General features: G+C 36.7%; 1 protein-coding gene across 1 annotated transcript in view; it reads right to left on the bottom strand.

The window, feature by feature from the left end:
• Positions 1 to 14211, bottom strand: part of GDPD1 (glycerophosphodiester phosphodiesterase domain containing 1) — a 48166-nt gene that overhangs the window by 14097 nt on the left and 19858 nt on the right. Inside the window, exons 3-4 of the mRNA XM_052658577.1 lie at positions 4399 to 4534; positions 2038 to 2083 (exon numbers count right to left, since the gene is read on the bottom strand). Of these exons, the coding sequence (XP_052514537.1) occupies positions 2038 to 2083; positions 4399 to 4534 (182 nt within the window). The remainder of the gene's footprint in view (positions 1 to 2037; positions 2084 to 4398; positions 4535 to 14211) is intronic.

The raw sequence follows: 14211 nt of genomic DNA, 5'->3' as shown, positions 1-14211 counted from the left end.
AACTCTAAAACAGATCACTACAGTCAAATCTAGATCCAAACTATGTATTTTTCATGGAAAAGAGGTTATTTTCAAGTAAGCAGGACAGATAAAAATAAACCCTTTGGTTAACACATGTTCCTTCTTTAAGTTTACTTTTTAATGTAGCCTGTGGTACATCAAAGCACCTTGATACAAAACACTCAATTCTTCTTCACTTAAGTTGTGAACCACAAAGAAAGTAAGAGGCCTAAAACCTGTATTCCTCTGAGAGTTGATTCCCTCTCTCCCTTTTTCTTTCTCTCCCTTCCTCCAGTATTTGAAGCAAACAACAATTCCAACAGGGGAATAGAAGAAGAAAAAAACTGAACAACTTTCTGCCTAATCTGAGTCAAGTTTTTACAGTACCATATATATCTGTTTCAAATACAAAAAACCTCACGTTTGAGGCACAGCCTTTAAGCTAATTATGATATGACTTGAATACAATATGAACGAAGGATAATTATTGTTAATCAATAAATCTGAGAGTACATGGCATTGCTACTAACATGCGATCTGAAGGGACTCCATAGCTACAGGGGCAGTATAGATAGCTGAACACTGGCCTGGTAAGGAGAAGACCTAATTTCTAGTCCCACATCTGTCATTTTCTTGTTATATGACCTTAATCAAGGAAATTTACACATTTAGGATTCAGTTTACTTTCTGTAACAAGAGGAGACAGGGTCAGATGATTTCAAAGGTCTCTTCCCATTCAAAAGTTTTATGACTTATTTGGGAGATATTAAGCCAGGGGAAAAAAATTTTTTTTTTCCACAAAGCATCTTATAAACTTTGTGAGGCTTTGGCTTTGCTCTCTACAAAGGAAAACTTGGGAAAAACTTCACTTAGGAAGTTTTCTTAACTTTTCCAAGTCCGCAATTGACACCAGTACTGAACAGCTTGGCAAGTTATAATCCTACTAATTATAAGAATGAAAGGTGTTTCATCAAATCAGCAAAGGCTTAATGATACTTACTTGGAAGCAAAGTCAAAAAAACCCCCACAAACATCACATTGAAACGTCCTGTAGAGACAGCCCATGCAAACAGGTTTCTGATTTTTATTTGGCTCTCTAAGGTTTTTTCATGGGGTCGCAAAGAGATGGACATGACTTAGTGATGACCAACAGCAACAACAAGGTTTCTCAATCAAGGAGAAATTATACTGGCCAATGTTAAGTTTAGCTCACAGAGTGGTTACAGGTCTTCTTGAAAATTAGTATCAACAGATCCTTGACATTTAACCAAGGTTTCAACTATACGCAAGCTTTACCAAGGACCATGACAAGAACATCATGCAGTTTTCCTGAGTTACATGTGAATCACTCAAAACATGAGGTTGAATTGTCAAGGGAAGGGAGCTCAGCACCTGTAACTCGAGGTGGTGTGTTTTCCATCCTAACGTAACTAACACATTGGACCAAGGGACATGTCTCTTTGAGGGAAATGTTCCCTCAAAAGAAAAAAAAACAACTATGTTGCTGATTAGAAAAGGAAGATGACTAGGAAATGGATGGTTTATTTGACTAATGGAATTCTCTTACTGATTTAAAATATGGAGTAGCTAAAAAACATAGAATTAAAAAATTACAGAATTGGCAAGGATCTGAAAGGGGTCCCTTTAATTCTTTTTTCATTTATTCTTCTTATTTATGATGGATTATTTACTATAAGTTATAGTAATATTCTAGAATTTGAAGCTTTAGAAGTGCAACATATCCCTAATAATATCTGGGTTTCTCATAATTAATATTCAGACTTAAATGAACTAAATTTAGATAGAATGAGTCAGTTAATAAATCTTTGGGCATCATCACCTCAGGTTTAGATATCCATCAAGATTTCAGATTTGTAGGCCTATGCAAACAAGCTTTGAGGGAAAGACTTTTAGTTAGAACTTCTTATCAAGTTAATACACATGTATTTCTAATTCTCAGCATAAATGAATACACTTAGTATATTCATAAATGAATATGCTAGTGTAAACATTTTGTCTGCAAATGTAAATTATTACCTTTTTGAAATGAGACATCCAGTTTGCCAAGGTAAGGTGGGAGTTCCTTTAAAAGATATGATTGAAAAAAGTTAACTCTCAAAAAATAAAAAGCATTTTAGCATCTTACATTAAGACATGAAGATTTGCTTCTTTGAAAAATACAAAAATGAAATCTACAAATGTTTATATAGTAAACTCTTTAGCAGAACAGCCCTGGCAGCAAATTGACCGTATAATTGCTGACTTTCATGACCTACAGGAAATCTGTACTGATACAAACCATTTGTCAATAATAAATACACAAAGATCTCAGTAGAAAAATATCAGCAATAGACAATTCAAAGGGAAAAAAAATCACAAAGAAAAAATCTTCAAACTCACTAATACGGAAATGCTAATTAAATTTAATCTAGCAAATCAGGAAATTCTTTAATTATAGTGTCCCAAAATGGTAAGGGTGTGGCAAAATGGAAATTCTTTTAATATCAGATAGGAAAAGTCTTTTAAACACTTTTAAAAACCAAGTGGCAACAGCAACTTTCAATATATTTTAAGAAACTATCGGGAATTCCCTGGTGCTCCCACTGGTTAGGACTCTGTGTTTCTGCCTCGAGGTCCTAGGTTCAATCATTGTTCAGGGAACTAAGATCTCACAAGTCACATGGCCAGAAAACCCACAACTATAATATTCCTAATTTTTTACCCAATAATTTCCCTGCTGAGAGTTAATTCGTGTGTGTGCATTAGTCGCTCAGCCATGTCTGACTCTCTGCAACCCCATGTACTACAGCCTGTCAGGTTCCTCTGTTCATGGGATTCTCCAGGCAAGTACACTAGAGTGGGTTGCCATTTCCTTCTCCAGGGGATCTTCCCGATCCAGGGATCAAACCCAGGTCTCCTGCATTGCAGGAGATTCTTTACTCTCTGAGCTGCCAGGGAAGCCTGAGAGCTAATTTGGTGAAATAATTTTATTTATTAAAAAAATTTTTTTTTAATGTGGACTATTTTTAAAGTCTTTATTGATTTATTACAATATCAGTTCAATATCAGTTTATTTGGCTGCAAGGCATGTAGGATGCCAGCTTTCCAACCAGGGATTGAACCCACACTCTCTGCACTGGAAGCTGAAGTCTTAACCCCTGGACCACCAGCGAAGTACCAGGAAATAATTTTAAATATAGAGAAAATTTTATCTTTACAAAACTTTATCTTTACACACATATAAATAGATGTTCAGGGCAATGTTATTTCTAATGGTGAAAGCAGAACTAATTCAAATACCCAGCAAATTGGAATGGTTAAAAATAACAATATATCCACTCAGTATAATAACTTCAGTCCTTTGAAATGTTTATGAAAAATAAGCATAGAATCTGAAAAAGCTAAATAATGTATGATTCCAACTGTATGATACTTTGGAAAAAACAAAACTATAGAGACAATAAAACGACCAGTCATTGTCAGGAGTTGGGGAGCAGGAAGGATGAATAGCCAGAGGACAGATAATTTTTAGGACAGGTAGACTATGCTGTATAACATTATATTAGCGGATACAAGTTATTTTCATGCATGTCATATCAAAACCTATAGAATATATACAACATGGAGAGTGAATCCTAATGCAAGCTATGAACTCTGGGTGGTGATGACGTGTCAGTGTAGGCTCATCAACTGTAACAAATGTGCCACTAGGGAGCAGGATGCTGATAGTCGAGGGAGGCTGTACCTGTGCTAGGGCAGTAAGTATTTGGGAAATCTCTACATATTCTGTTTAGTTTTGTGTGGATATAACTCTTCTAAAGAACAAAAGTCTATTAAAAAAAGGGAAAAAACTGTACTCATGCCATAATGTTAAAGTGTTTAAAAATACAATATAAACAATACACAATGAGAACACAACCATGTAAAAGACATTCAGAGTATATATACAGATAGTATCCTGTTGACATAAGTTTTTCCTTAGGTGGTAGAATTAGGCATTGTTTTTCTTCCATTTATCAGTTTACTATAATGACCATATAAACTACTAAAATCAGATTTTTTTAAGGGTTTTTTCCTACTCCCAAAGACTAAAACTAGTTCATATATATAATCTGAATCAAATAAATTGTAGAATATTTGCAACAAGGTGAACTTCAGTAGTTTTATATTTGAGCATTTCAGTAATTTTGTTGAAATATTTATCAAAATAAGTTTTCAAATGTATGCAATGAATACAAATTCTCACTGGAAGTCAGAATAGTTTTTTAAGTTTCCTTTGACATTCATTAATCTTTAACTTTTCTTCTTATTTACTGAAGCGCTATCTGGCACTTACCATTTTAAAAAATCCTATTAAAATACCTATTAGTTATTAGTTTATCATGCATTTTTACTTACACAGTACTTGAGATCAGAGATGTTTACATTGATCCCCGTTGATCTCTTTAGGTTCTCATCATGTGACACTACAACTTGCTCATCTTTTGTGATATGGCAGTCCAATTCCAACATATCAGTTCCAATTGTAACTGCGCTGAAGAAATACAAAGAAAAATAATGACATTCTGAAACATAAGCAAATATTTAGGTTACATACATTAGATGAAAAAGATCAGAGTGACATCAAAATAGCAGAAAACCCCATAATACTAAAATTTCTCCTCAAGATTATTATTTATTATGAATAACTGATATGAAAATATTCTAAGTGAACTTAGAATAAATAAGAGACTCATGTTGCCTCCTTTCCATAACAAGCAATCCCTAATTTTGGCAACCCAAAATAAAGAAAAGGTTTCCCTGGTGGCTCAATGGTAAAGAACCTGCCTGCCAATGCAGGAGATAGATGTTTGATCCCTAGGTTGGGAAGATTCCATGGAGAAGGAAATGGCAACCCACTCCAGTACTGTTGACTGGGAAATCCCATGGACAGAGGAGCTTGGTGAGCTACAGTTCATGGGGTCTCAAAAAAGTTGGACACGACTAAGTGACTAAACAACAACACAAATATACAGGAAAGAACGCTGGACCAGAAGTTGAGATTTGGGTACCAGTTCCTACTTGGCTAAGAACTTGCTGTGTAACTTTGGGTGAGTAAATGTCCCTCTCTGGGCCTCTATTTCCACATCTATAAAATGAAAGCTTAAAGAACAAAAAAGGATGCCCACTTCAGCCACTTAAATTCAGCACAGGATCAGAAACTCTATTGGGGAAATTAAGCAAGGGAAAAAAAAAAGCACCAAAATTGGAAAAGAAGAAGTAAATTTATCACTATCTGCAGAGGACAAAGTCTCACATGTAGATACAAAGGTTCCACACACTACTGTCAGAACTTTAAAAAAAAAAACCCAGTGAATTTCAATACAAAACAAAAACACAAAAATCATTTTTATTTCTGTACACTAAGATAAAAATCTGAAAAAGAAATCATGAAACAATTTCATTTACAACAGCATCAAAAAGAATACAAACTTAGGAATTAACTAAAGAGGTGAAAAGCTTCTACAATGAAAACTACAAAACACTGTTGAAAGAAATTAAAGAAGATATAAACGCACAGACACTCCATGTTCATGGACTGGAACACTTAATAGAGTTAAGATGTAAATACTATATTGATCTATAGATTTAATGCAACTCTTATCAAAATTTCAATGATTTTTTTGCCAAAATAGAATATCCATCCTAAAATTCATACAGAAGCTCAAGGAAGCTCAAATAGCCAAAACAATCTTGAAATAGAACAAAGTTGGAAGACTCACACTTTCTAATTTCAAACTTACTACAAAGCTTCAGCACAATGTGGTACTAGCATAGAGACAACATACAGAGCAAAAGAAGACAAAGTCTAGAAATCTTCGCAGATATGGCCAAATGATTTTTGACAAGGATGCAAAGACTATTCAATAGGGAAAGGGCAGTCATTTCAACAAAGGTGTTGAGAAACCCAGATATTCAAACATGAAAGAATGAATCTGAATTCTTACCTAAAACCATATCCAAAAATAAACTTAAAATGAATCAAAGATCTAACTGTAAGACCTAAAGTGGAAAAAAAAAAAAAAAAAAAAACCCTCAGAAGAAAACATACAGAAAAAGCTTCATTGAATTGGACTTGGCAATGACTTATTGGATATGACACCAAAAGCACAGGCAACAAAATTAGACAAATTGAGCTTCTTCAAAATTTTAAAAGTTTGTGCATCAAAGGACATTAATAGACAACTCACATCAAAAGGCAACTCACAGAATGGGAAAATCACCTATCTATTAACATCTACAATACACACAGAACTCCTAAAATGAAACAAGAAACACAATCAGAGTGAAAAATGAATAGACATTCTGCAAAGAAGATGAGTCAATAAGCACATGAAAAAGATGCTCAATATCATTAATCATTAGAGAAATGTAATCAAAATACTTCACTCCCATTCAGTTCATTTCAGTCACTCAGTTGTGTCCGACTCTCTGCAACCCCATGAACCGCAGCACGCCAGGCCTCCCTATCCATCACTAACTCCTGGAGTCCACCCAAACCCATGTCCATTGCATTGGTGATGCCATCCAACCATCTCATCCTCTGTCGTCCCCTTCTCCTCCTGCCCTCAATCTTTCCCAGCATCAGGGTTTTGTCAAATGAGTCAGCTCTTCGCATGAGGTGGCCAAAGTATTGGAGTTTCAGTTTCAACATCAGTCCCTCCAATGAACACCAAGGACTGATCTCCTTTAGGATGGACTGGTTGGATCTCCCTGCAGTCCAAGGGACTCTCAAGAGTCTTCTCCAACACCACAGTTCAAGAGCATCAATTCTTTGGCAGTTAGCTTTTTTTATAGGCCAGCTCTCACATCCATACATGACTACTGGAAAAACCACAGCCTTGACTAGACGGACCTTTGTTGACAAAATAATGTCTCTGCTTTTTAATATGCTGTCTAGGTTGGTCGTAACTTTCCTTCCAAGGAGTAAGCGTCTTTTAATTTTATGGCTGCAATCACCATCTGCAGTGATTTTGGAGCCCCCAAAAATAGTCAGCCACTGTTTCCACTGTTTCCCTATCTATTTCCCATGAAGTGATGGGACCAGATGCCATGATCTTAGTTTTCTGAAAGTTGAGCTTTAAACCAACTTTTTCACTCTCCTTTTTTACTTTCATCAAGAGTCTCTTTAGTTTTTCCTCACTTTCTGCCATAAGGGTGGTGTCATCTGCATATCTGAGGTTATTGATATTTCTCCTGGCAATCTTGATTCCATCTTGTGGTTCTTCCAGCCCAGCGTTTCTCATGATGTACTCTGCATATAAGTTAAATAAGCAGGGTGACAATATACAGCCTTGATGTACTCCTTTTCCTATTCACTCCCATTCAAATGGCTATTAATAAAAAAGAAAAGAGGGAAGGAAGGAAGAGAAGAAAAGAAAAACAAATGCCACAATATTGACAATCCTTGCAGACATTATGCTAGGTGAACAAAAGCAAAAATACAAATATTTTTTTATTCTTCTTAAACAAGGTACCTAGGACAGTTTATTTAACAAAGTATAATGGTGGTTATTTCAAATGGTAAAAGATGATGTTCTTAAGTGCTACACTCAATATGCCAGAAAATTTGGAAAACTCAGCAATAACTACAGGACTGGGAAAGGTCAGTTTTCATTCCAATCCCAAAGAAGGGCAATGCCAAAGAATGTTCAAACTACCACAGTTGCACTCATTTCACATGCTAGCACAGTAATGCTCAAAATCCTTCAAGCTAGGTTTCAGCAGTAGGTGAACCAAGACCTTCCAGACATCCAAGCTGGGTTTAGAAAAGGCAAAGGAACCAGAGATCAAATTGCCAACATCCATGGGATCATAGACAAAACAAGGAAATTCCAGAAAAACATCTACTTCTGCTTCAATGACTATGTTAAAGCCTTTGACTGTGTGGATCACGATAAATTGTGAAAAATTCTTGAAGAGACGGGAATCCCAGACCATCCTGCCTGTCTCCTGAAGCCTGTATTCAGGTCAAGAAGCATCAGTTAGACCTGGACATGGAACAATGGACTGGTTCAAAATTGGGAACGGAGTATGTCAAGGCTGTATACTGTCACCCTGCTTATTTAACTTATATTTAGAGTGTATCATGTGAAATGCCAGGCTGGATGACTCACAAAAGCTGGAATCAAGACTGCTGGGAGAAATATCAGTAACCCAGGGAGGCAGATGACACCACCCTAATGACAGAAAGCAGAAAGGAACTAAAGAGCTTCTTGATGAAGGTGAAAGAGGAGAGTGAAAAAGCTGGCTTAAAACTGAACATTCAAAAACAAAGATCATGGCATCCAGTCACATCACTTCATGGCAAACAGATGGGGAAAAAAATGGAAACAGTGACATACTTTATTTTCTTGGGCTCCAAAATCACTGAGGACAGTGACTGCAGCCAGGAAATTAAGACGCCTGCTCCTTGGAAGAAAAGCTATGACAAACCTAAACAGCATATTGCAAACCAGAGAAATCACTTCGTTGACAAAGCTCTATATAGTCAAAGTTATGGTTTCTCCAGTAGTCATGTGCAGATGTGAGAGCTGGACCATAAAGAGGGCTGAGTGCCAAAGAATTGATGCTTACAAACTGTGGTGCTGGAGAAGACTCTTGAGAGTCCCTTGGACTGCATGCAAGGAGATCAAACCAGTCAATCCTAAGGGAAATCAACCCTGAATATTCATTGGAAGGACTGATGCTAAAGCTGAAGGAAGCTCCAATACTTTAGCCACCTGATGTAAAGAACTGACTCACTGGAGAAGACCCTAATGCCTGGAAAGATTGAGGGCAAGAGGAGAAGGGGGCGAAAGAGAATGAGATGGTTGGATGGCATCACTGACTCAGTGGTCATGAGTTTGAGCAAACTCTGAGAGAGAGTGAAGGACAGGGAAGCCTGGCGTGCTGCAGTCCATGGGTTCTCCAAGAATCAGGCACGACTGAGCAATTGAACAACAACAGTGGTGGTTACCAGGCCTGTGGGGCGAGGAGGTTGGGAGTTATTTAATAGGTACAGAGTTTTAATATGATATGATTAAAAAGTTCTGGAGACAAAAGCTACAAATTTCTAGATATAAGATAAATACATACTAGGGATGTAATGTATAGCATAATGAATACAGCTAACTGTTGTGATGATATACAGCAAAACTGTCGAGAGTAAATCCTAAGAGTTCTTTTCACAAGGAGAAGTTTTTCCTTTATTCTTTTTATTGTATCGATAAGAGAGGATGAAGGTTAGCTGAACCTATTGTACACAATATATGTAAATTAAACCATCATGTTGTATGCTTTAAACTTATACAGTGATTGTATGTCAATTATTTCTCAAAAAAACTGAAAAAATTTTTTGTAGAAGTGAACAGTGGTGATGGTTGTATAACAATGTGATATACTTAATGCCACTGAACTGTACACTTAAAAATGGTTAAGATGGCAACTTTTACATTATGTACATTTTACCATAATAAAACAAAAATATTTTAATTGTCTTTCAAAAAAGAAAAAACTTGCAAAGATCAGAACAGATAATTGCTAAGGTTTCTTTCCCCTTAAGATCTTATGACTGATACAGAAAGTATACCACAGTGGTTAAGAGAACAAACATTGAAAAGAAAAAAAAAAAAGGTAAATATGTGAGGTAATGGATGTGTTAATTAACTTGGTGAGAATCCTTTCACAATGTATACACACTTATCATTCATCACATTGTGACACTCTGAATACATTAAAATGTTGTCAATTATACTTCAATAGAGCTGAAAAAAAAAAAAAAACACAGACATGGGAGCCTGTGTTCAAATCCTGGCTCTGCCACTTACTTGGGCATTTATTTAGCTTCTCTAAGTTTATTTGCAAAACAGTGATAACATTAGCTCTCTACACCTCCTTCCTACCTTGCTCCTACACTCCAAGCAGCCCCATGGTCTAAATATTTACTTTGCCTGAAATGTCTTTCATAGAAAAACAACATACAATAAAATAACAGACACAAGCTGGAACAGGCACTTCTTGAGTGAGAATTTCTAACTGGCCAGTAAGTTTATGAACAGGTGTTCAACATAAAAATTCCCCAGGGAAACAGAAATTAAAACCACAATGAGACAGCACTATATACCCAACAGAATGCCTAAAATTAAAAGGAATGATAATAAGTTAGCAAGACAGTGGTGTAATTGGAACTCTCATACATTGCTGATGGGAATGTAAGTTGGTAAAATCCTTTGAAAAATATCCACCTACCTTATGACACCTCTGGAGAAGGGAATAGCAATCCACTCCACTGTTCTTGCCTGGAGAATTCCATAGACAGGGAGGCCTGGTGGGCTATAGTCCACGGGGTCGCAAGGAGTCGGACACGACTGAACGACTTAACACACACACACCCTATGACATAGCCATTCAGCTTCTGCTAAGTGTGTATCTTCTGAGAGAGACGAACTCATTTGACCATTAAAAAACATGTACAAGATTATTTCACAACTCATGGATGAATTTTACAGATGTAAATTGAAAGAAAGAAAAGCCAAAGACAAAAGTATAAATACTGCATGGTTATATTTATGTTATCAGAAACAGAAAAAAGCCCATTGATTGTAATAAGAGAAATTAAATTGTAATAGAAATTAAAATAATGGTTATCTAGGGGAAAGGAGCACAGACTGGGAGAGGCCACAAGGGTGCCCTCAGAGGTGCTAGAAATGCTCTATACTTTTATTTGGGTGGTGATCACAAGGGTGTATATATGTATATTAAAATTATTTGGGTTTGTGCATATTACCCAATGTATATTATATTATATACATTATATTATACACACTACAGTAACAGTTTAAATAACAGTTTTTAAAAAATATTTATTTATTTGGCTGTGCCGGGTCTTCTTCATACCTGCAGCTTGTGGAATCTAGTTTCCCCACCAGGGACTGAACCTGGGCCTCCTGCACTGGGAGCAGGGAGTCTTAACCAGCAGACCACCAGGGAAGTCCCACAATAACAGTCTTTAAAAAGTCTTTCTTCTTCCCCTTGTCTGCTAACTCTTACTTGTTCTCTAGGTGTAAACTAAGAAACTAGCACTCCAGGACACCTTCTCTAATCCTGCCCTGCCCCCGGCATCCCAGACTGGATTTTGTAACCTATTTACCAATTATTTGCCAAATTGCCAGGACTTCCTGTACCACCTGTGTTTACTAAGTCAGAGCACCTACCACACTCTTTTGAATATACCTATTTATCTTCCCCTACTTGCCCAATTAGACAGAAAGGGTTTCTGGACCATGGCTCGTTTACTGTTGCATTCCTCATGCCCTGGCACAGGGCGGCTCACAGCATGTACTGAATTAATAAATGAAAACAGACAGCTCTCAGTATGTGTAAAAAGCCGACATAGCACTTTATGAATCAATTACCACAGATGACATTTTCAAGATGAAAAAGAAAAGTAAATGTAGGTGGGACAGGGAGAGAGTTTTAGGAAAAAAGAAACCTTTCCTTTTTTAAAAATTCAAGAATGGAAAGAGTAAGAGCTGAGTGAGCAGAGTGAGGAAGCAGGAAGGAAAAAACATAAAAGTAGGTAAATTAGTTTGTATAATATATTCCCATACATTTAAATTGTTTCCCAGTGTTTGTGCATTAGGTCATGTCACTACAACTGGATACTAAATTCCAGTGAGGAAGGGAATCTGTTCTATACTTTCCAACGTTCACAATGTTGGGTATGTTGCAGGTAACCACACATTTTTAAACAAGCAGAATGAAGCTATGTTTGGGTTATCAATATCCAACAAGTACCTAAATGTTCATCAGTGATGATCCATTGTTGTTGTTCAGTTGCCTAGTCGTGTCCAACTCTTCGTGACCCCACGGACTGCAGCAGGCCAGGCCTCCCTGTCCCTCACCATCTCCCAGAGTTTGTCCACGTTCATGTTCATTGCATTGGTGATGCCGTCCAGCCACCTCATCCTCTGACGCCCTCTTCTCCTTCTACCCTCAATCTTTCCCAGCATCAAGGACCTTTCCAATGAGTTGTCTGTTAGCATCAGATGGCCAAAATACTGCAGCCTCAGCTTTAGCATCAGTCCATAGTGATGATCCAAAGCCACAATGAATTGTTTAGTTGCTAAGTTATGTCCGACTCTTTTTGCAACCCTATGGGCTGTAGCCCGCCAGGCTCCTCTGTCCATGGGATTTCCCAAACAAGAATACTGGAGTGAATTGCCATTTCCTTCTCCAGGGAAATCTTCCCAACCCAGGGATCAAACCAGGGTCTCTTGCGTCTCCTGCACTGTCAGGCGGATTCTTTATCCCAGGGCCACCTGGGAAGCCCTAGTGAGCATCCTACTTCAAAGAATAAAGCATTCACACGGAACGGCATTGTGGATATCTAAATGAAAAAAGCAGGCATGGTATGATCCCTCTGATGTAAAATGAAGCATGTGTGTGTGTATGTATACACTTTATATGCCTGACAAAATTTATCTTTGGAGCCAACTACTTGAGAATTGTCTTACTTGACCTACCTCTGATAATCCAACCCCATCAGCACCCCACTCCAAAAGAACCAATGGCCACTTGCTGCTGTGTGCCAAAGTCTCACACTGCTTTCCTATTTCTTAAATAATCTTTCCTTTTAGTGCTCTGATTATCACCAGCTGCTAAGAGAAACAAACCTGGCTCAAATATAATTCTTACCAAGACAGTAAATAACTGTTAACCATGTGTGTCCTCTTCTAAAGAACATCCACGTTTGAAAAAGACTGTTTGCAATTGTGTGTTTGCTAGAACCACAGATGTGTAAAAATAAAGTCTAAAAACAGGCAAAAATAGGTTTTAGGTTGGTAAAAGTATTTTTTTATATTTAAAATTTTCCTTAAATATTGTTATACTGTGTATAGCTTTTAGCTTTTTTTTTTTTAAGAATAAAAGGGGACTTTCCTGGTGGTAGTGGATGGGAATCTGCCTGCCAGGGTAAAAGCAAGGGTTATCTATATTATCCTGTATTTAAATCTATATTTCCTTGTATTTAAAAATACCTATACATATTACCTAAGAAATCTTTCTAAGTATGAAGTTTGCCTTTAGCTGAAATGTTGGCTGTCTTTAGAAATGTTTAGGAATTATACAAAAATGTTTATTTATTTTATGCTTACCTCTTATTAAGAAGCTAATAATCAAAAATTTAGAATAATTGTAAGTGTATCTAGGACAATCTGTAAATTATTCTAATAAAGTCATCTCAAATTTGATACACAAATAGCTAGAACACAGAGAGAAAAGAAAACTATTTTTTAAAATCACTTTAGCCTTCAAACTTTCCCACAAATAACAATATGTATCTACTTAAACTGAAACTCCAGACATTTTATAGCTGAATTTCTGATAAGCTGATGACAAACACAGAAAAAATTTAGGGAAGGCAAGGTTTCAATATTTTTGGAAAAAGAAAAGAAAAACTAGCTCTAAAAGAAGAAGTGAAATTACTTCAAACTCCACAAAAACTGTGTCAAAACTTACAACAGACTCTATGTTAAAGAATTCATTTGAATTTCATGTATTCCTCAAAACATTGAGGTTATAGTATTTCCACTTCAGAGATGAGATAATTAGTATTGTATTAATTAGACATTGTAAAAAATTTTACCATGAGAATCAGGTCACTGATTAATTAGTTTGACTGTCTGCCAACTTACGCTTCCAGCTATTGCTAATACAATTTGCTTCTTTCTTTTACCATTCATATTAATACCACAGGGATCAAACTGTCCTATGGGTATTCACAACAGCAGCCTGGTTTAATAACCTAGTTTTATTAGCTCTTAAGAACCACACTTTACATACTCAAGGGTTTATTGGCTCTGCGTGTGTGAGTGTGTGTGTCTTCGTGGTACAATTTTTCAGTTTTCGGTTCCATGCTTATTATAAATGGGGTTCTGCCTCTAACTTCTGTTAATAGTCAGCTTTGTTCCTGAGTGCTCCATTCCATGTGCCATTCAGTAATTGATTAGTGAGAGCCTATTAGTACCAGAGCTAGATCTAGGGACTGAGATCAATAAGGAAAATTCTTATTCTCAAAGAATCCCAGAAGAACCATATTCATAACTTAAGAAAGAAAGAAAGTGAAGTCACTCAGTTGTGTCTGACCCTGTGACTCCATGGACTGTAGCCTGTCAGGCTCCTCTGTCCATG

This window comes from Budorcas taxicolor, chromosome 19 (genome assembly GCF_023091745.1).
Source record: "Budorcas taxicolor isolate Tak-1 chromosome 19, Takin1.1, whole genome shotgun sequence".
In the NCBI taxonomy this organism is placed as follows: Eukaryota; Metazoa; Chordata; class Mammalia; order Artiodactyla; family Bovidae; genus Budorcas; species Budorcas taxicolor.
Note: the sequence above shows the minus strand (reverse complement) of the source record. Positions and strands in the feature narration are given on the sequence as shown.